The 22,786-nt window shown below is 42.1% G+C and overlaps 1 protein-coding gene across 4 annotated transcripts in view; it reads right to left on the bottom strand.

The window, feature by feature from the left end:
• Positions 1-22,786, bottom strand: part of ARFGEF3 (ARFGEF family member 3) — a 169,568-nt gene that overhangs the window by 11,335 nt on the left and 135,447 nt on the right. For all 4 annotated transcript variants that reach the window (XM_034990764.1, XM_034990768.1, XM_034990765.1 and 1 more), the window contains 10 exons: positions 21,451-21,595; positions 19,797-19,919; positions 15,134-15,237; positions 13,287-13,431; positions 8,755-8,883; positions 6,386-6,562; positions 4,938-5,052; positions 4,036-4,138; positions 3,676-3,807; positions 1,420-1,541 (listed from right to left, as the gene is read on the bottom strand). In XM_034990764.1, coding sequence (XP_034846655.1) covers positions 1,420-1,541; positions 3,676-3,807; positions 4,036-4,138; positions 4,938-5,052; positions 6,386-6,562; positions 8,755-8,883; positions 13,287-13,431; positions 15,134-15,237; positions 19,797-19,919; positions 21,451-21,595 — 1,295 coding nt within the window. The remainder of the gene's footprint in view (positions 1-1,419; positions 1,542-3,675; positions 3,808-4,035; positions 4,139-4,937; positions 5,053-6,385; positions 6,563-8,754; positions 8,884-13,286; positions 13,432-15,133; positions 15,238-19,796; positions 19,920-21,450; positions 21,596-22,786) is intronic.

Here is a 22,786-nt window from a genome sequence, read left to right as displayed (position 1 = left end):
AGAAACATTCAGAATTTCAAGTACTACATCTTAAAGCTCTCATACTCAGTGGTTTGTGTGAAGCTCGGGGCTATCAATGCCACGGCGATTTAAAATCACACCCAGGTTTCTCTTTATTAATATTATAATCAATTTGATTTAGGTCTTTTTTTCCATGGGTGACTTCAGCATGGACCTTTGAGGATGCACCTGACGGTATATACATGAACCTTCCTTAGGTCTAACTCATCTTGCGCTACATCCTGTGCTAAGTTAAGAACTGCTCTGTAATAAGAGTCAAATCCAGTAATGCCAAGTGGCTCCATGCCTTTGTGCTGTGTGTCTCTGGATAGGTGGCCCAGCCTCTCTGAATGTTTCCCCATGGATAAAATGGGAGGGGAAATATCTAGCCACTGAATCTCATGTATAGTGCTCAAATACTTATCATTACTATTTGTGTGCTGGAAATTTAAAAATGGGAAATTTCAGTCATGGCGATTATCGTCAAGTCTAGGAACAATCTTTTTTTTAGGCAAAATGGTAGTATTTAAAAATGGCAAGATTAGGGGCACCTGGGTGGCTTAGTCGGTTAAGCGTCGACTCTTGATTTCGGCTCAGGTCATGATCTCAGGGTCTGGGATCAGGCTGCATTGGGCTCCGCATTCAGTGGGGAGTCTCCTTGAGGTTCTGTCTCTCTCCCTCTGCCTCTCCCCCCTACTCTCTCTAAAATAATAAATAAATAAATCTAAAAAGGGCAAGATTCATGTGGAAGGGCACAGATCTTTTTGTCTCCTGACAGCTGGATTGCTCAGGAGAAGTTGATGTATTTCTCCCCCAAAACAACATGAATCAAGCCTCACACTACAAATTTTTTTAAAAAGCATAATATGGATAATACTATAGACACACTCAGTTGTGTCCCCCTCCAGATTCATATATTGAAGTCCAAACCCACAGTACCACAGTGTGACTGTGCATCTGGAGATAAGGTCTTGAAAAATAATTAGGGTGGGGCCCTAATCCACTGTGACTGGTGTCCTTATAAGAAGAGATTAGGACACAGACATGTACAGAAGAAAGACCATGTGAAGACACAGGGAGAAAGCATCCATCCAGAAGCCAAGGAGAGAGGCCTCAGAAGAAACCAATGCTGCCACCCCCTGGATCTTGGACTTCCAGTCTCCAGAACTGTGAGCAAATACATTTCTGTTGTTTGAGCCACCCAGTGCATAGTACTCTGTTATGGCAAACTAGTACATGTGAAACGTGGAAGCTCTGGTTAAAAAGTGAACAATTTTCTGTAAAAACCTTTGCTAAATGACTCTACAAATGTTTTCAGTATTCTTAGCTAAAGCTTGGATTACAAGGAGCCATAACCGAAAATAAATGGACTTCCCTTGTTCTAAGTTGCCCACATGTTTAAGCTTATTAGTTGCTTACCTTTTCTTGGTGTGTCCATTTGGCTTCTCATCAGGAGGCAGCTCAATAATGAGCTGACAGGACTGAGCATGATCGAAGTTGTTTGGAGTCTTTGGTGAGCACTGGGTGTCCAACATAAACACCTGCAAAGGTACAGTTCAGAGCTCCATCATCCTCAACCTGACTCCACCAGGGATTAGCTGATTGGCCTTGGGTAAGTTGCTTACTCTTCCTACTCATTTCCTCACCTATAAAGTGAGGCTGATAATGGTTTCCTACCTGGTGTGTTTGTTGAGAGAGTTAATATGTGTGTATTACGTACGCATAGCATTAGAACAGAAGAATAAATATTCAGAAGTTAGCAGCTGACACTAATACTAAGAACACGACTAATTTTATCATGTGACAACTCATTACACTCCAACTAGCAAGCACTGAATTTAATATTGAGAGTAAATAAAGAGGGGTTCTGTTTGTAAAAAATCTTTGATTTTGATGTCTCTGTGGTATTATATTCCATCCAACACAGGAATAGAAATTAATTAGGACCTCCTGTAGGGATTACAGATGTGGCCATGCTACTCTACGGGACTATGGGAGAAGTGACTAAGAAAACAGTAAACACTTCTTGATTCTTCCCTTTGAAAACAGAAGTCTTCTTAAAATGTTTTCTTTCCAAATTTTGTAAGACTTATCAAATTATCTGGGTTATCTGAAAGGTGGATAGAATAGAAAGGTTGGGGACTGAGGAAGAGAAAATATTACAAAGTAAAATCTTCACTAAATGGCCTCTGCCTTTCTTCTCCATTAATGATCTATTGTTTCAGAAGAAGGTTCCATGTTCTTGCTGTGCGGTGGGATGAGTTTGGAAGCCCACTGTAAGCTCATGCAGAAAATCTTTAGCAGTGTAATGGATTCCCATTAGGGAAGCTATCCTGTCAGAGGACCACCTCTCGTTCCGGTGCCCTTCTGCTACAGCTGTCCCCCACAGCCATGTGGACGGAAGTGGGTCTTCACTGCAGCTTTATGACATTCCTTCCCTTCCAACCTCTGTGGACTGGCCGTGGATGCGTCAGTGGTATGTGCTCTCTCCCTTCTGAACAGTAGAGCCATCATGTCCTGGGGTGTCATGAATGTGGACAGTAGATGACGGGAGAAGCTGAAGGTGGAAGGTTCTTGATCCACTATGTGAGGGGTGTTAGGGAAAGTCCTTTAGAAACTGGACCTCGCCAGGAAACTTCTCAACTGATAATCAGGGTATCCTGGATTATTTTTGTACTAAGGAGAGATTTTATTAAGGATTTAAACAGATCTTCTAGAGAAAGGGCACCTTTGAATATAATCCCCAATTCACTTTAAAGAATTAGAATACTTATCCAATAATTCAATCCAACACTGCATATACATTTATAAAAATTGCTTCATGTTTTAAACATACCACACACATTTGCAAAATATCTTCTGCATATGAAGACATACTTCAAATATGTCTGTTGCCAATACATGATAGACCGAATTCTCAACAACCACTCACGATTATGAATATGTGTAAATTTAGGGATAGTGCTTAATCCTGCTGCTGGAAGCCCCATGCAGTCTTAGAGATAGATTGACATGTCACTTAAGTATTTGGGGGCATGTCTGTAGCTAGTGGTAATGCTGGAAGGCCTTTTGTGATTTAGTAACTCTCTTCACTCAACAGACATTTACTACGTGTCTTCTATATGCCTTCCTCTAGGAACACCAAGGTAAGAATATGTTCTCTGCTACTCAGGAGATTACAACCAACTTTTCTGACTTCTGACATCTGCCAGAAGAAAAAAAAGTCATTGGTACATGGTGATCCCTGCATTATTTTAATTTTACTTATGAGTTACATTCCACTGAAATTAAGCAGCTTATAAATGTTAAGCTCTGTATGGGAGATACTAGAAAAAAACCCAAATAGGTTTGCCATCCTTAGGCATTCGTAGACGGTAAGTAACATCAATATTCAAGCAAATATGGATAATATAAGGAGTCCAAGCAAGTCAGGTGGTGTATGAAGTGTAGTGGCCAGGCAGAGAAAGGACTTTAACTGATCTGGGCACTGGAGGACGCACTGAGAAAGAGATGGTGGAGAGGATTAGAATGCTGTTGACTGGCTTAGTCGTTCCTCATCAAGAACAGTACTAACAAGATGTCAGAGCCAGGAAGGGTATCTCCCTAAGGGAATGAAAGGCAGTCTGGTGATACAAGACTGACAGTAAGAAGCTTCTAGAAGTCCCCAGTCCTTACCTGCTGAGCCATGGCTCGAATTCGCCAGTACTCGGCCTCGGCACTGGGGGAGGAGGAGGGGGCCGCCACCCTCACCTGGCAGCCTTCCCCACTGAAGCTCTCGGTGCCGCTGTGGAAGCAGCCCAGCAGATCCTGGGGAGAAACACAGCAGAGGTTCCCTGGGTGCCTCCGGGCCCCGTCCTGGAGTTGCCATCATCCCTGTGTCTGGGACAAAAGCACTGATCTGACAGCTTCTTTCTCCCCCCTCTGTAGGAGTTCAAGGGAGACTGCCTGCTAAGAGGAGGAAGGCAGCATCCAGATGCCCCACTTGAGAGGCATGAAGATGGGAACCCGTTCTGGCTCTTGCTGCAAGCAATTTACCTTCACGGGCTTGAGGGTGGCGGAGAAGGCGTCCTGCAGGGCACAGCAGGCAAGCCTCCACATTTCTTCAGTGAACACAGGGCCCGCGGTGACGAGGACGTACCTGCTCAAAGAGACAAGGAAAGGAGTCTTGAATCTGTACATGTTGTTGCCCTTACAGAAGCATGCACAGATTTATTCCAAAGCTTCCACGCAAGCCTTGCTGCCTCTTATCACTCTTGTCTTCAATCCAACTGGTGTTCCATTGTCCCAACACTATTTCCTAAGGCATTTCACTACAAAAACATCAATGGGTCCCCATGACAAATACAGCAATGTTTTAACTGAGGCTCGAATGCAAGACTGTATATAGTCTGTACTACTTTTTCCATTCTAGCCCCATTTTCTACTACTCCTAGACAAATAACAACCAAAATAACCAAAACCCTCTTGTTACTTGTGACTCTGATCTCCATAATTAGGTCTCTGATGTTTTGCTTACAAGTCCCCACCTAGCAAAATCTTGCCCACCTCGGGGGATCTGGCCAAGTGTCGTTAATAGAAAAAGATCTTCCTGACCATCTACTCCCCTGCCCTCCTTGGCATGTATAGTAACTCCTTCCTATTATCATTTTCTATGCGTCTCTCTCTGTTATGTCCTTTAGAAAAGGCTATTGGTGTCTTGAGGGCAGGGACCTTGGCTGACTTTCCATGCAGCCGAGTACCTCTCGTATAATGCCTTTGTACACAATAAATACTTGTTGATTAAATACTGAAATGAGGAATTATTGGCATATACATACAGATACTTTTACTTCTAGAAAGCGACCCAAAAAGTGGATTGCTACAATAAAAGAATTTAACTCCCTTGGATTTCATAATAAAAAAACTCTTGTGGAGAGCTAGGGAATTTTTTTCCTTACCTAATACAGGAGCAGCCCACTCTGGAGATGGTTTCTGTGGGCTTGGCCACACACGCTACCAGTAACTCAAACAGGTCCTTCAGCATCGTGTTGATCATGCTCTCATACCTGATGTCTACGTGGAAAAGTAAAACCAAGATTTCACTCAACTCTGTTGTAAAGGAGGGGGTTGAAATGGCATCTATAGCAACAGGAGAAAGTCTGAGTGATAAAAAGACATATAAATATCTGGGTGGAAAAGGTAATTTTCTTGGATTTTTTAAAAACTCAATTTTAGCCTGTATTAACCATTTCATGATGAAATATGTGTTTTACTTTGATGTGTTGATGGTACATTTTTCGAAGTTATGCATATAATTCATCTACTTCCACAGAATAGAACACATACAGCCTGAATAGTAGCTAGTTAAAAAAAAAAACTGAAATTCTTAAAAAGAGAAAAATGAAACGTATACTTTCCTTATGGCTGATAGACTAATTAAATGCTCTTGGCAAACAAATCCTCTCTCATCTTATTGTCTTCAACTTCTCAGTCTGGCTTCAGTCTGTACACTATCCCCAAAGAAAATGAGACTTCCCCAAATAATGTTCTATTTTCCCAATTCAAGGAATACATTTGTATTCTTTTCCTTGAAGTCCTTGTGATGACACAGATCCAATTTTCAGTGGAATCCTCAATGGTACTGTGCTGGGCAAAGCAATGATCCAGTTGAGAACATCTATCCCTAAGGACAGTTATTGCTTACATGTAGAAACACCCACTTGTTTTCCTTCTCAATTAGTGTTCTTTTTTGTGGAGGCAAGTTGTCCTTCTTAAATTTAGTAGAGCTACCCATTTCTTATCTTTGCCTTTTGACTCTCCCTTGGGGTGGACATCTCATGAGTTTTTCTAACCTCTCCAACAAGGGAGTCCCTTACCTCTTTATAAAGAAAAGCCAAAGGCATATGGAATTATAACATCTAAGGTTAACAGTGATTTTTTTTCTGACTTCAGTATGCTATCCACCACATACTTTCAGATCTTTTTCAAAATGCCACAGATACTAAGACACTTCACCCCTAACCTCTTAAGCAACTTCTTGCCTATAATTGAAGCCTTTGCTAAAATCTTATCTCCTCCATTTAGCCTCCCAGAGGAAGCAGGAGGATCTGCCCGGCCTCTCACTTCCAGACTACAGGACTAATTCTTTAATTGATTATATACTTGAACTTGCCTCCCCTCTTCTCATGCACAGATCTACTAGATGGCATTATATTTTTAGTCACATATGTATTTTAAGTATCAATTTTCATTTTGATAATCCAGGAGAAGGCTGGCACTGACCACATAATTCTCTTTTACTAATTTCTGGACAAAAATCACACACTGGTATTTATAAGCACTTTCAGACAGTGATGCTTCCCATGAAAAAATTACTCAGCAAGGACTGCTGTGAGAGCATAGGTACCTGAGTGTATAAAGCTTTGAATGTGCTCCACCACCAGCTCACAAGACAGGCCAATGGCATGCTTGAAATTAGCAGAAGCCGCATCCCAGTATGAATGGTCTTTGTGGCTACGGCGGAGCCAAACGGACATCACAGGGAGGAGGAGGTGAACAACTGCATAGATACCAAATCCTGGTCCTGAAAAAGAAAAGTCAGCATCAGAACTGTGATCACAGCAGCTCCCCTGTAGGGAAACAGAAGTTACCGTCATGGCTTGGCATGGCCCAGCTCTTTCACAGGAGGGCCCTAACCCCCCCAATCCCCCGCCTGCCACCGAGAAGCTGCAAGGAAAAAGAATTTACTACTGATTGGGGAATACATGGTCTTCAGTGGCATTTTTCTTTTTCTTTTTTTTTTTTAAGATTTATTTTAGAAAGCACGTGAGTTGGGGGAGGAGCAGAGGGAGGAGGAGAGAGAATCTCAGGCAGACTCCCTGCTGAGCGCAGAGCCAGACGTGGGATTCAATCTTCCTCTTTTTTGTTTCTGTAGGAATTTAGTTATGCAAATGATACATGAAATCATAAAAAATTCAAATAATATCAATAAAGCTAAAGTATCATCTGATTAACTCCAGTCCCCAGATGGAAACATACAGATGCATATACACATATAAGAAAATATCCCCTAAAGTTTACATACAAATATCTATATGAAACCTCAAGAAACACGTTAACATGTGTTAGAGATCATTGTGTCAGTGGATTTAGATATTCCTCATTTTTACTGCCACATACCATAATTCCATTGTATGTATACACAATAGTCACTTATCTGTTCCCTTACTGATAGACATTTAAGGTGTTCTAATTTTTTTGCTTTATGGACAATGCTATAATGAAAATCCTTGTGAAAGTGATGGACTTTTAAAGTTCTGATTACAAAAGTAAGCATCCTTTTTCTAATAAACACGGAAAACAACATGAGAATACAAAGAAGAAACCTTACCCACAGAGATAATCACCTTTTCATGTTTGACTTCTAGTGTTTTTGAATGTACATGTGTATTTACAGATGGATAAAATTTCATAATGTTGTGATTGTACTCCATAGTATATATACTTTAAATGTTATTCACAAATACTCATTTTAACATCTGTGGAATATTTATATGCTCTTACCATTTAGGGTGTTCGTAATTTTTTTGGTATTCAATATATTTCAGCAATCATTATATACCCATTTTGTCTTCATCACTATTAAGTTCCTTTGATGATAGATTTCTAGTAAAATTAATTAGGTTAGGTGCTCCTCACACACATTTAATGGCAATGTGAAAACAGAAAACGGTACTGACTAGTGAAAGAGAGGCATATAATTAATTCTATAAAATACCTGCTTATTTTTGGATAAAAGACTTATAACTTTTTGACATATGGGAGTAGCTATGCTGGCTTTTCTGAAAAAAATTCTGCTATAAACTTTGCAATGGATCTTAAAACAGTATCAATTATCAAGTCTTCATCAGTTTGTGATAAATACAAAACTCATTACTATGGAATTAACTAGTGGGTTCATTTGTGGTTCTGACTCTGTGAAAACTAAAATTTCTATAGTTGCTTGGACCTTGGGAAAATTTGCATGTGTTAAGTGTACATGCTAAATTTGATTAATTCAAAAGAAGAAATAAATTCCTCAGGGCCATTCTTTTCCTGTACTATCAAGGTACTAGGTGATCATTACATGTCTTTTTCTTTTTTTAAGAGAGAGAGTGAGAGAGCGAGCACGAGTGGAGAGAGGGGCAGCAGGAGAGGGAGAGAGAGAGACAATCTTAAGCAGGCTCCACCCTGAGATCATGACCTGAGCTGAAATCAAGAGTCAGATGCTCCACTGACTGAGCCACCCAGGCGCCCCTACATGTCTCTTTCTCAGTCTAATGATCCATGACCTTTATACATTCAGGATTTTGCTGTCTTAATATAGTATATACTTTTGAGTGATTTGTTTATGTCACTGGAGACTCAGCGAGCCCTATTGACAGCCCTGGGGCCAAGAGCATGTAAGATCCAGCTAAAGAGGAAGGCTGTAATCATGGAACAAAGCCAATAACCTTGGCCTGATTATTGTAGGGATCCAACACACCCAACTAACTGGATAGCGTACATTATCTGTAAATGGACTGGTGGGAAGACATGTCAACAATAACAGGACATATCTTAACCACCACTGCATCATTGCTATTCAACAAGTATTTACTGAGCATCTACTATGCATGAAGCTCTGTACCAAGGCTAGGGTAAGAGCTGTGAAACAGGCAGACACATGGAAATACCTCCTGAAAAAAGTTGTATGTATGACAACTCCCCACAAAAGACAGACATAGAAATTCTTACCAGGTGTTTTGGTCACATCTCTCAACAGCTCGAAGAGTAAATCCAAGGTTGGCGGTTGGTGCTGACGGGGACAGTTGGACACAGCTGCTGTCAGCTGCTCCAGGAGGATGATCCAGACTTCTATCAGCCCTGGAACCCAAGAAGCAGATCTCGGTGAAATCCAGTCAAACACGATACAGAGTCATCATAAGCTCAACCCGAACACTGTCAATGTCGAAGTGTGCCATATGGTGTGGTAGCCCGGAGTGTCTACAAGCATATGGGCAGAACATGCTCTAACAAAGTCAAAGGGGGGAAAAAACCCCAAAATTTCTTCTCATCCTCCTACAGGAAGAAGATGAGGTGGTAAATTCTACTATATTGAAATAACTGTCAGATTTCTTGGGAGCTGACAATACCAAAATAATGAAATATCCTTTTGTATCATCTTAGTATATCTTTTTTTTAAAAAATTATTTTATTTTAAATATATAACACAAATTTGCCACTTTAACCCTTTTCACATATACAATTCAGTGGTATTCATTACATGCACTGTTTTGTGCAACCATCACCACTCCCTAATTCCAAAAATTTTTTTTTAATCATCTCAAACAGAAGCCCTGCAACCAGTAACTTTCGATTCTCCCCTCACCCCAGCCCCTGGGAACCTCTCATCTACTTTCTGTCTTTATGAAGTTGCCCATTCTGGATATTTCATATAAGTGGAATCACGCAGTATTTGTGTTTCTGTATCTGACTTATATCATTTAGCATAATGTTTTCCGGGTCCATCCGTGTTGTACTGTGTATCGGATGAGTAATATCCCCTTGTATGTTGTACCATGTTCTGTTTGTTCATCCACCTGTTGATGGGCACTTGCGTTGTTTCCACCTTTGGCTGTGGTGAATAAGGCTGCAATGAACATAGGAGGGTAAGTATCTGTTTCAGCCTCTCAATTCCTTAGGGTATAGACCCAGGAGAGGGATTTCTGGGTCATCTAGTAGTTCTGTTTAGCTTTTTAAAGAAATACCAAATTGTTTTCTATAGAGGCTGCACCGTTTTATATTCCTGTGAGCGTGCCAATTTCTCCACATTCTTGCCAACACTTATTTTTTGTTTGTTTAACCACAGCCATCCTAGTAGGTGTGAAGTGGCATTGCACTGTGGTTTTGGTTTACAGTTCCCTGATGACTAATGATGTGGAGCATCTTTTCACGTGCTCATCGGCTATTTGTCAATCTTTTAAGAAATATCTATTCATGTCCCTTGCCCATTTTTAAACTGTGTTGTCTTGTTGAGTTTTAGGGATTCTTTATATATTCTGGATATTAAGACCTTATGAGAAATAGGATTTACAAACATGTTCTCCTTTCGACTGTCCTTTCACTTTCTTGGTAATGTCCTTTGATGCATAAAAGTCTTCAATTTTGATGACATCCGAGTCATCCAGTTTTTCTTTTGTTGCTTGTGTGTGCTAGTCTATTTTCTTTGCTCTTCTTCGTGCCCCACTTTTTTCAAAGGTCCATGTCTCTCTCTCTCTTTTTTTTTTTTTTTTGCAATCTACGCACTCTTTTGAATTTAGCTGCCGCCCTGCCGTCGGCGCTGCTGGTGCTCTCTCCGCCCGGGTACCTGCGAGTCACTTCGTGTACTGCGCACGGATGGGGAGCGGTGCTCGTGCATCGACAGAATCGTATGCCCAGGGCAGCTCACCTCTCAGTACACACCTCCGTCCTCCTCCTCCCCTTCAGAGTTTCATTTTTAAAATAACATACTCATCGGGCTCCCTGCTCCGCGGGAAGCCTGCTTCTCCCTCTCCCACTCCCCCTGCTTGTGTTCCCTCTCTCCCTGTGTCTCTCTCTGTCAAATAAATAAATAAAATAAAAATAAAATAACATACTCACTTTTAGTATTGCTCATTATTAGGGAAGGGGAAAAGCATGAGATGCTTTTTATTAGATCCGAACAATTTTAGTTTTGCCATTTACAGAAGCCCTGTCTGAGCAACATTCCTGCTCACCCCTGCCTTTGGAAATCTGTGAATCTGCCGCTCAGACAAGTGCCGCACAGAAAGGACTCGACTTCTCTAGCTTCATCCTAAAGTGCCTAGAATAGAGTATAAAAAAATAGCCCACCCTACATTTTAATTCTAATACTTCTCATTTTCCTGTGAAAGATAATTGTCAAAAGATGGCAGCTTTTAAGTATTCCCATTAATCACTGGGGAGCCTGGGTGGCTCAGTTGGTGAAGCGTCCACCTTCGGCTCAGGTCATGATCCCGGGGTCCTGGGATGGAGCCCTGCGTTGGGCTCCCTGCTCCGTGGGGGGCCTGCTTCTCCCTCTCCCTGTCCCTCCCCTCTGTTCGTGTTCTCTCAAATAAATAAATAAAATCTTTAAAAAAAATGAATATTCCCATTAAAAAACCTACTTCCACAATTTTGAACATCCCCATTCATAGGAAGCTAAACCCACATGAACCCACAAATATAATAAAATTAGGGGACAAAGGCTCATGAAACTCAAAATATAAGCAGGTGTGAACAAGCTAATTTATAGGAAATGCAGAAGCCAGGATCACATGTTATGCATCACTCTAGGGGGTACAACCAATAAAGTCCACGTGGAAAACTCCACGGGCCCCGGGACCTCACTTCTTCAACAAATGAAAAGGAGTGAGAAAGAGTTGAAGAGGAAAATCTAGAGATTGAAAAGTACTTCAGAGACCTATCAGCCAAACACAGAGTGCAGATCTTATGTGAATCCTGAAAATTCACTGACATAAGAAAATGGGAAATGTTAACACTGAATGGATATTTGATATTCAATAATTACTGTTAATTTTTAGGTGTGATAATGGAATTATGGTCATGTTTGTTATGTTTAAAGAACACATACTGAAATATTTACAGATGAAATGCTATAATGTCTGGGATCTGGTTTAAAATAGAGGATGTGAGTGGGGGGAGGAGATAGTGAGGGTGTGTGTGTAAATATACATAATAGATTGGCCATAAGTTAATATGGGTGGACATAAAGCTAGGTGATGGGTACATGAAGGTTCATTATACCATTCTGTCTAGGTTCATCCATGTTTGAAATTTCAATAGGGAAAAAAAATTACTTGCTTTTGGAAACCAGAGGAATAACATCTAAGAGCATATCAATTTTTTTTTTTTTTTATGAGAGAGAATGAGAGAGCATGAGAGGGGGGAGGGTCAGAGGGAGAAGCAGGCTCCCCGCTGAGCAGGGAGAGCATATCAATTTTTAATACTAAGTTGAAGCCTTTGCTTTCAATTCTTTTCTCTGAGCTAGCTATGCTTCATATATAATTATGAAGATTATAATTTCAATTATAATTGAAAGGTCTCAATGAATTGATAATGTGGAAAACCTGACATAGGTCTTGGCTGAACTTTATCCATAAGAAGATGGGCTGCCTAGAAAAAAACAATGGATTAATGATTTGCACAATGGAAAGAGGATTGCTGACTGCTACGCACACAAACCATTTACAACTGTTTTAAAGACTGTAATATAGATAAACAACATTAGCTTCTGTTTATAGTTGTCTGGGTTGGAGGTTTAAGAGGCTAAGTAAAAATTATTCTTAACTAATCATTAAATGAAACCTCTATTAGGCAACATCTAGCCAATTTCCATTTTAATTGTTCTCTACATTAGCTGTTCTTTCCTATGGTTCTTCCTTAAAATTAGTCTCAACTAGTGAGGCTTTACTGTTTATAAAGCCCTATAGAAAATTGTAAATCCTCTCACTACTCTAAGTGAATTTATAATAGAAACATAAAAAAATTGAAAATGAATAAAAGAGCAAATTAAAAAAAAAAAACCCCTCCCCAAAACTCCTTTTGCAAGGGTTTGAATCAACCTATGCCAGTTATTAGTCCCCTTTAAGGATATAATTTCCACTTCTAGATCTAGAACAGGGCAGGGTTGACTGAGTCAGAAGACAAGCATGAGCGTGAGTTAACCCATCTGAAAATTTCCCAAAGTTACTAGACTGAACTCCAATCCACAGGAAATTACATGGGAACTAATTTGAAACATTCTTTAAAATTATTCTTTTAATGAGCCTTCAGTTCCACCAGTCACAAATAGATTCTCTCTTCAGTAGTGGCTTAATTTCCCCAGTCTCTAAGCAAATAGTCCTGCAGGAAGTAATTACATAATGATTGTGTTTCCTAGAAGGTATTAAAGACAATTACCAGCCAATTTAAGTACCAATGCAACCACATTCCAATTTGCTAAATTATAGAGAATTCAGAGTTAGAAACTATATTTAGTGGAGTCTGCAGATCTGCACTGAGCTTGGATGGAGGCATCCATCTAAAAAGGATGGGTTTGGAGACAAGACATCAAATGATGTTTCTAAGCAGTCCATGGCAACTTTAGGTAGGCCTGTGCTATTTAAATTAAAAACAGTAGCAACATAAATGGATGATCATTCTTATGACCTATAAGCTACTGAACTCATGGCTTAAGTGTCTGGGAATATGAACATAGCAAATAACCTAAGTTCAGTCAATTAACTCACCAGTGTCGTCATCAAAATCAGACAGGACCGACTCCATTCCATCCTCACTGCTCGCCGACTGCTCCTGAAGTCTCCGAGGCAAGCTAGCAAGTCGCCCACTAAGGAATATTGGCTTCAAGGGCATTTTGTAGATTTTGGCCAGTAACTAAATAACAAAATACCAAATTGCAATTATATATCGGAAAAAGCTGCACTCGAGGAGTTAAAGAAGAATAAAATTATATTCCAGCAATACTGGGGTTAGGGAAAAGCAGAAAAGCTCCCAGCGTATGCAAGTTTTGAGGTGGTTTGTGATTTGGATTCATATGGGAGCTCATGAGAGGCATCTATCCCAGGGAGCAGATGAAACAGCATTTAGTGGAAACAAAAAGGTAGAGGAAAAAGGCTCTAGGGATACTTTTTCAGCATCTCAATTACCTATGAGTTTTATAGCCTTTTGTAAACCGACCCAGGGAACCACAAAAACATGTTAAGAGCTTTTGCCTATGGGAAACTGTTCTATGGGGATTACTGAGAAGAGGGTCTATAGGTAAATGGGGTACCAGACTGAGTTCCCCTTCCCTTGCTTCAATGCAATGAGGCCAACAGTAAGTGGGTAAAGGGAGGCATCTGTGGGCCAGCGTGGGGACAGATGAAGGTATCGGCAGCAGACCTCACAGACTGCCCTGGGTTCTTTATTCCCCTCACTGCAAGAGCCCAGTCCCCCAGGAATCCTCATTAGTGGGCCAAATTCCCCAGGATCTTCACGGCTTAGAATTGTGCTTGCTGTGCTAGGGAAGGAGCTGTGCGTGAGGCAGACAAAAGTCCTGTCTGGGGGGGGTTTACGATGATCCTTTCACAAAGAATAAATACGATTTTGGACATAAAGGCTATAGAAAAAATTAGATGATACTAGAGTGACCAAGGAATGTGGGAGCGTTGGCTGTGAGCTGGTAGATACTTAAGCTCTGGTCTCTCTGAGGAGGTGATGTTTCAGATGAGATCCAGGAAGATAAAGAGTGTCTCAAGGAGATGTGGGGAGAGGACATTCCGGGCAGAGGGAACAGCAATGGCCCTGAGCAGTAAGGCGCCATGTATCTGAGGGGAAGAAAGTCAGTGTGGGTGGAACACAGAGCGAGAGGGAAGGATCTGAGGGTGGCAAGGGAGCTGGGGTCCTGTCACGTGGGGCCTCGTGGAGGCAGCTGGGGGGAAGAAGCTGGGGCTGGGTATCCTTTCTAAAGCCCTGGGACTTCACACTAGCGCTGCTATCACTGTGGGGGTGGTTCCACAGACAGGAAGAGGCCTGGGGACACGACCTGCAAGGATGGGAGGGCAACTACTGAGAGCATTACTGAAGCCTGGGGGAGAAAGGGCTTCAGGAGGGAGCATCCTCTTGGGATAATGGCAATTACTGGATTTAGCACAATGAAGGTTGCTGTTCCCTTTGATAAGTGTGGTTTCATGGCATTTCTTCACTGGATCTTGACTGAATGTGCCCCTCTTTTGTCTTTGTCTCTCTTCGATGGTGGCACCCCCACCATCCACGTCCTATCATGAAGACTTCCCAGGGCCTCATGACCCCTCTCCCTACAGCCTGACACAAAGAGAGAGATTAGGGCAGTTCCCGTGTCTGAGTATACGTGACAAGTTTCAGAGATTTCAATTGAATTGCGTGTTCTAGCACATATTTGTTCCTTTCTTTCTCTCCTTCACGGAAAGGGGGGGACAAAAATTCCTACTCCAGATCTAAGTCCCCACTCTCCTCAGAGTCAGCAGGAAGTGTTTCTCTTGGGCTTCGACAAAAGACATCCATGCCCGTTTTGCGAGCATTGTCCCAGGCGGGTTTCAGGGCCTGGAGCTCAGGGTACCTGAGAGCAGCGCCTGAGGTAATCCAGGGCCGGGAGGCACAGGTCTGGGGCCGTGGCTCCGGGTCCCGGGACGCAGTCTCCTATTTCCTTACAGTCCACCTCCCCTGGAAGACAGACAGACAAAATGACTCTTGCGTTCCCCTTCAACGGGAGACCTATTTATTCACACAGCATTCGTTCATTAAATGTTGACTAAAATAGAAAAAAAAAATGACCCCAAACTCTGCGACCCTGAGAAGAAGCCTTTCAGTCATTTTTCCCCCTCTGCATGTGTACATGTTAAATACAGTTGGGAATCATACCGTGCATCTTATTTTGTTGGGATTATCCCATTTTGTAACTCCCCTTTTCACTAACCCACACTTTTCCCGTATTCTACCACAATTCCTTCAGTGGCTGGCTGGTGTTCTTTTGGACCTGGGCACACTGTAACTCCCTTCACCGCGCCCCTGCTGCGGACGGTGTGACTTTGAAGCTTGATGATGAAGGACAATCTTGGCGACAAGCCACGCCCTGGGCCGGAGTGAAGCACTAGGCTTCTCTGTTTGGAAAAGGACCCTTTTGCTTCCAGTGCTCTGTGCTAAATGGTGATGATAAACAAAGCCCCTGGGTAGAGGCTAAACATCTGGGGCTTGGGGATGGAGACTACTGAATTGCATTGAAATGATTTCCATTTTTTTGTGGTACGTATCTAGAGATTTCGCAGTTCTGTAGAGGGCATCTCGATTTTCTATAGGTAAATAGTAGTTGAGGATTACCATTTTTCTTCTCACGTAATGAATCTATTCCCATACTTTTAATAAAATCATTCCACGGTACTGTAATTGTTTCTAATTGTCTACAATCGTAGCCACTAGGCACCCTCCCCTGTGGGTAAACAGACCTAATTACTAGGCATCAGTTAAAATTCAGATGAAGAGGCATGTTTCTCCTTAAAAAAGAAAAGATAAACATTTGTATTTTAGATCAGGGATTGGCAAACTTCTTGTGTACAGGGCCAGACAGTAAATACTTGAGGCTTTGCGGGTCACCCTGTTTCTGTTACAGCTTCCCAAATCTGCCGTTGTAACCTGAAACTAGTTATAGACAAATGACCATGGCTGTGTTCCAATAAACTTTATTTATAAAAACTATCAATGGGTTGATCTGGCCTGCAGGCCATTGTTCGCCAGCCCCTGGTTTGGATTAACATACTTTACAATATAAAAACACAGACTAGGTCAAATTCATGTTGAAATAACCAGGTGGGAATTAAAAATAAATTCATTTCTTAGCCTGTTGGTCAAAATGAGCATTCCAGTTTTTGTTGTTTTTTTTTTAAACCAAGGTTGCAGTGTTACACATCAAAGTCTATCCAAATGGCGCCCCCTGGAGTCTGGGGTGGGACACAGCCAGCGTGACTACTGGGGGCTCAACGGTTCCCACAGACTCCACGCCCCATACAAGTAACTCCACCTTATAATTCACAGAAAAAACCATCCTCCGAGCGCATACCAATTATTCTGCATCTCTGTTTGCTGCCTCTAACTCCCTCCCTAAGATAAAATCTCAAATTTGTAACTTGCTGCTAGGCATCTCCACTTGAATGGAATTTCACAGAAGCTCAACCTATCCAAATGTCCAAAGATAGAATTCATTATTTTTTCTTCTCCACACCTAATCTTCTCTCCTTTTTTTTTTTTTTTTTAATTTATTTGACAGAGAAAGACAGACCGAGAGAGGGAACACAAGCAGGGGGAGTGGGAGAGGGAGAAGCAGGCTTCCCGCCGAGCAGGGAGCCCGATGCAGGGGCTCCATCCCAGGACCCTTGGGATCATGACCTGAGCCGAAGGCAGACGCTTAACGACTGTGAGCCACCCAGGCGCCCCTAATCTTCTCTCCTTTTGAACACCTTATTTCTGGGTAGCACCAGTCCTTGTAAGGGGAGCAGGGAGCCATGCTCAGTTCCTCCTCTCCAGGCCCCCACTGGAGCAGTGCTAAGCCCCACAGATCCCACCTCTACCATGAGCTGGAGCCAATCCCACCCTCTCTACTCTCTGCCTGCAGCCTCCCATCCCCACGTAGGGGACGTGAGCCTGCCAGAGTTCGGTTTCTAACACTGTATGTGATTGTACCACTCTTTACTTAGAAACCTTCCCCACACATTCTGGATCCTGATGTGGCACACAGAACCCTTCCCAACTGCCCCCTTCCTTTCTTTCCAACTCATCGCTCACTCTGTGGGTACCTCCAATGTACCCTGTTTTTAGAAAAGCAAACCTATAGCTTACTCCACAGAGTTCAAATATCACTTCCTCTTTGAAGCCTGCACTGGCCCCCACTACCAAACATCTCTCTCAGCTGCTTCTTTATTTCTGCTTAAATGCCCTTTTCCTTTTCTCTTTTTACTAGCCTCCACGAAAGTATTCGTCTTACTGAATTGTAAGTATTGATTTATGTGTGTTTCCAAGAAGAGGCTGTGAGCCTCTCATAGGCAGGAAGCGTGTTTTACTCATCCTTATACCTTCATAGTACATACAGGCTGGTGTGCCCACATGGCAGGCACTCAACAGTTCCCTGAATAAGAGAATACCAGTAATGACTCTTAAATGAAATATAAGATTGTGACATAATAGCAAATGCATATATTGGTCTCTGCTCCCAGTTCCTGGCACAGAGTTCCTAAAACCCTTGTAATTTCCCAAGCAGTAAGAATACTAGAAGCATCTTGTGTTCTAATGTTTGGTCTTTGACTCCAAATTCCTGACACAGAGCTCCTAAATCCTTGGGATTTCCTGGATGATAGGAGGGTCTTCTAATCAAGGCAACACGTGGTGGGCTCTTGCATGTGGACTGGTCACCAGAAAGACCAAGCCACAACTAGAAGCTTGAAATGTTCAGCCCCTTTCCGTGTCCTATGGGAAAGGGCCTGGAAAAAGAGTTAAAGATCTATCCTGCCTACATGATGAAGCCTCCATAAAAATTCCAAAAGTAGGGGTTGCGGAGAGCTTCTGGGTTGGTGAACACATCTCCATGCTGGGAGGGTGGCACACCCCCACTCCATGGAGACAAAAGCTCCTGTGTTTGGGACCCTTATGGACCTCGCCCAATGTATCTCTTTATCTGGCTGTTCATTTGTATCCCTTATTATATCCTTCATTATATAAGAAACTGGTAAACATGTTCCCGAGTTCTGTGAGTTGTTCCAACAACTAACCAAATTCAACGGGTGGGGGTCATGGAACCTCCGATGTGTAGCCATGTCAGAGTTGTGGGTAACCTGGGGACCTACCTTTGTTTTGGCACGTGAAGTGGAGGGGCAGTCTTGTGGGACTGAGCCCCTAACCTGTGGAGTCTGAGCTAACTCCAGGGAGTGTCAGAATTGAATTGAGTTATGGGACACCCAGCTGGTGTGAGACCCGCCCCCTCCACGTCCAGTGTCAGAGGACTATGAGTGTGGGGGCTGGGGGAGAAGAAAGGAGACACCCAGGAGTGAGCTTTTCCTATACAAGAACTGAATTTTCTATTACCTGATACAAAGATCATACTTTAAGGTCTTCTTATGATGGAGATGCTAAATTTTTTGGTTTCTATTTAATGTAGAGCAGAGTTTAAAAAAAAAAAAATCTGATGCTGTTGTTCACAAGAAACTTCCTCCGAAACCTAGTTTGTAAAATTGATTAGCAAGTGGCCACGGTTGTCCTTCTGCTTAGTCCTCCGTTTCCCGGGGTGTACGTGACAACAGAATGGGGCACATGTAATAAATAACAGACTAGAACAACCATGGCCTACAGATCACACTTGTTGCCTTTATCCTGAAACTTGCATTTTGTTCCTGCTCCCCCAAAAGGGGAGCGTGAATGAAATCACCTAGCTTCTTTGTGTCCAGTCTTTTTCTGCAAATGAACTGTAGATTATTGAGCAAAAATTAAAAAAATATTATGAACTGTATATTGTCCTTCTTCCAATTGTTCTTAGCCTCAGGGTCTAAGAGCACTCCATGGTGAGGTTCTCAAAACTTTAAGACTTAAGTGCCTTCTAAAATTTTTGGTTTCACTAACTGCCCTCCCTTCCGTTTCACCCCAGATAAACTTGTGCTCTAAAAAAAATCTGCTACAGCAGGCCGTGTTGTATAGCAAGACTCTACTTTGTTCAAGCATTGCTAAACTAAGCGGAAAATCAGCTTGGTAGTCTGTGAAACACACAAGGCCTCGAAGAAGGGGGACTTTTACCCTCCAAAGAAATGTTACGACTAATAAGGCCCAGGGGGAGGCATCCTTAATTTTTGTTTAGGAGGAGCGGGAAACTCCAGCTCAGGCTGCTAATTATGTGACATCGACCACAGCAGCTCCTGCATAAGGGCGATTATAGAATATAATGCTGAATATTTTAAGATTCAAAATGAAGTTGGAGTAAAGTAACATATAGATTGAAAATATGCTACATTACAAGAGTATTCCAGGAACATGATGAAAAATAGCAACCAGGGACAGAATCCAAGCTGCTTTTACAGTAAGCTTTCTGCTTCTGAATACACAACACACTCCACCATCTGCTTAAAGCCTGGGCGACTGGCTTGCTTGCTCCATGCAGGCAGGGGGCCTGTCTCCAGGGCTTTCCACACAAAGTCATCCAGGAAAGGGCCCCCAGCTGTCACAAGGGACGAAAAGAAGACTCCACTCACCCAGTCCTTTGACAAACTTCATAAGGCACATGATGTAACTTGTGGCTGCATTAGCAAAGACCTGGATGTTGTCGGTATTGAGAAACGCTTCAAATACATCAAACACTGGAGCCTGGCCTTTTCCTAAGGGAGGAAGGTTGTAGAATTTTAAGAACATCAAGTCTCTACCCTTCAGGTTGCCCATACTCCCAGCATCTTCCATGGAGTTTTGGGAAAGACCTAGTACTGGAGGAAATCCCTGGCCTTTGACGGACGGGGGCGGGGCTGCAATGCTGTGCTCAGCTTTGCCTGCAGGGGGAGCTGCAGGAAGGTTACAAATGCGAGGCGAGCTCGGTAGAGAGATGAGGGCAAAGCCCGCTAGCTCAATGCAGCGCTGCGGTAATGGATGGGTCTCCAGGGTAGTGAAACATGCAGGCCTCTGGGATTCTGAACACATAATTATAGGGAAGGGAAGATTTAGATAAGCCCCGATGGCATACACTAATTGCTTCATAACTGTGCAGAAGAGAGTTAACAGGCTCGAGATTGCCTTAGAAAGGTCTGCTTACGAGATCAGCCCTTGGCCGACATCTGGGAACTTGGCTCTCAGAATATTCCCAGGCAATAGTTAACTGATGAAGAGTGATTCACTGTGCCTAGGTTATGCAAACAACATGGTTTATTCTGAACACGTGCTTTCCTTTGGGGAGTCTGGGATTTTGGTAGGTGCTAGGCAGAGGATACCTATGTGGCCGGCTCATAGATGGGTCTCCAGTGGGCTTTGCTGGGGAGAAACATCATACTCATGTTGCTGCATTTTCACTCCTGGATCAGAGTATGCTCTGTGGGACCCTCGGGGAAGGCTGAGAGCACATGGAAGCCTGCACAGGGATTTGCCCTGATTCTGTGTCTTCTGCCCTTACAATCTGGCTTGTCCTTACTATGTTGCCATGATAATCTTAGTGGTGAGCCATGTAATAAATCTGAGCCATGCAGTAAGACTTAGCATACCTATATGCTGAGTCCTGTGAGTTCCCTGGTGGGTCTCTGGACATGCTTTATGGGTCCCCATTCATTTCCAGCTAAACCCAATTTTCCTAACTGGGACTCAACTGTGTTATGATGCTTTTCTGCTTCTTACGCGTAAGCCAATAATGTTTTCTTTTGTGGCTTTAGGTATTGACTCAACACAGATATGTATAACTGAAACAACAGAAGTGTCAGCATTTTGTCTAATCTGTCAGTAAGAGCAGGGCCTGATAACGCTCAGGGTTCTTGGTCCGCCAGGAGAACTCAGAATGTGTGTCTCTGCTACACCAGATCATTTCCTGCCAAGAAAACATGGCTGAATGATAGCCTTCCCTGTTGTTCAGTTTCTTTTGATAGCATGAAAATTGGCATCAAGAATTCATACTTTGACAAAAATCATCTACACATTCTTCCCTCTCACCACCCATATTTAACATAGTACTGGAAATACTCCCCAGAGCAACTAGGCAGGAAAAAAATAAATAAATAAAACACAACCAAATCAGAAAAGAAGGAGTAAAATTGCCTCTTTGTAGATCACATGATCTATTTTATTTAGAAAATCCTAAAGACGTCACCCAAAACTTTATAACAAATAAATGCATTCAGTAAAGTTTCAGGATACAAAATCAACACACGTTCTTACCCATCGAATAATCACCAACCAGATACTCCTTCACCTCAGACTTGTTCCCACTGTGCACAGTTTCCAGGGCACTGAACAAGGGCCTCCATCCTGACTGGATTTGTGTGGAACAAACTTCAACTAGCTCGCCAATGGATGTGACAACCTGGCGGAGGCAAAGGAGGTGGCACTTAAAACCTTTTCCTAAAAGAAGCAGGAAAATTTCTGGGAAGGGTGATATACTTCTCTGTTTCCTATTTCTGGGTTAATTTCAGTGAAAAAAAAAAACCAAAAAAACCAGAATTCAGCCGAACCCACTCAAAAATCTTCTAAATAAGCAGCCATATCGCATTAATTTGCATTTTGCTAATGACTAATGTTGTTGAGCAACTTTTCACGTGATTTGCCATCTGTAAATGTTTTGCTGTTTTTTAAAAATTTGGTTTTTGTCTTCTCATTATTGTCTTTTTTAAAAGAAAGATTTATCTATTTTAGAGAGAGAGAACATGAGCGTAGGTGGGGAGGGGCAGAAGGAGAGGGAGAGAATCACAAGCAGACTCCACTCTGAGGGCAGAGTCCAACATGGGGCTCGATCTCATGACCCCAAGATCATGACCTGAGCCAAAACCAAGAGTTGGATGCTTAACTGACTGTGCCACCCAGGAGCCCCTCATTATTGTCTTTTTATTAATGAGTTGTTAGAGTTCTTCACATATTCTAGGTTCAAGTCTTTCCTCAGAGACATGATTTACATTTTTTTTTACAACTTTGACTTTGTCTTTTTTTTTTTAATGGTGTCTTTTGAAGAACAAGTTTTTAATTCTGATGAAACCTAATTCAATTTCTCTTTTTATGGATCATGTTTGTGTCATTCCTAAGAAATCTGTGCCTAACCCAAGGGCTCAAAGATCGTTTCTAGTAATATTTACCATATTGGTGTCCATTTTGCCCGACGTTAATACGGCCTCCCCAGCTCTTTCGTGGTTACTGTTTGCACAGCATATCATTCTCAGTACTTTTACTTTCAATCTCTTTGTGCCTTTGAATGCAAAATCTGTCTCTTGTAGACTGCATATTGTAATATCTTATTGTTACATCCACTTTACAATTCTGCTTTCTGATAGTTCAGTCAATTCATGTTTAACATCTTTATTGAGATATAAATTCCATACAATAAGATTTACCCATTTATACTGTACAATTTGTTGTTTTTTAGCATATTCAGAGAGTTGTGCAACCATCACTAATCTAATTTTAGAACAGTTTCATGACCTGCCTGTGTCCCCAAAGCCAAGATGTGCTAGCAGGCATTCCCTCCACACCCTAGGCAATCACTAACTTACTTTTTCTCTCTATA

The sequence above is a fragment of the Mirounga leonina genome, unplaced genomic scaffold (assembly GCF_011800145.1).
Source record: "Mirounga leonina isolate KUSES-001 unplaced genomic scaffold, KU_Mleo_1.0 Mir_53, whole genome shotgun sequence".
NCBI lineage: Eukaryota > Metazoa > Chordata > Mammalia > Carnivora > Phocidae > Mirounga > Mirounga leonina.
The sequence above is the reverse complement of the archived record's forward strand: the minus strand, read 5'-3'. Positions and strand labels throughout refer to the sequence as shown.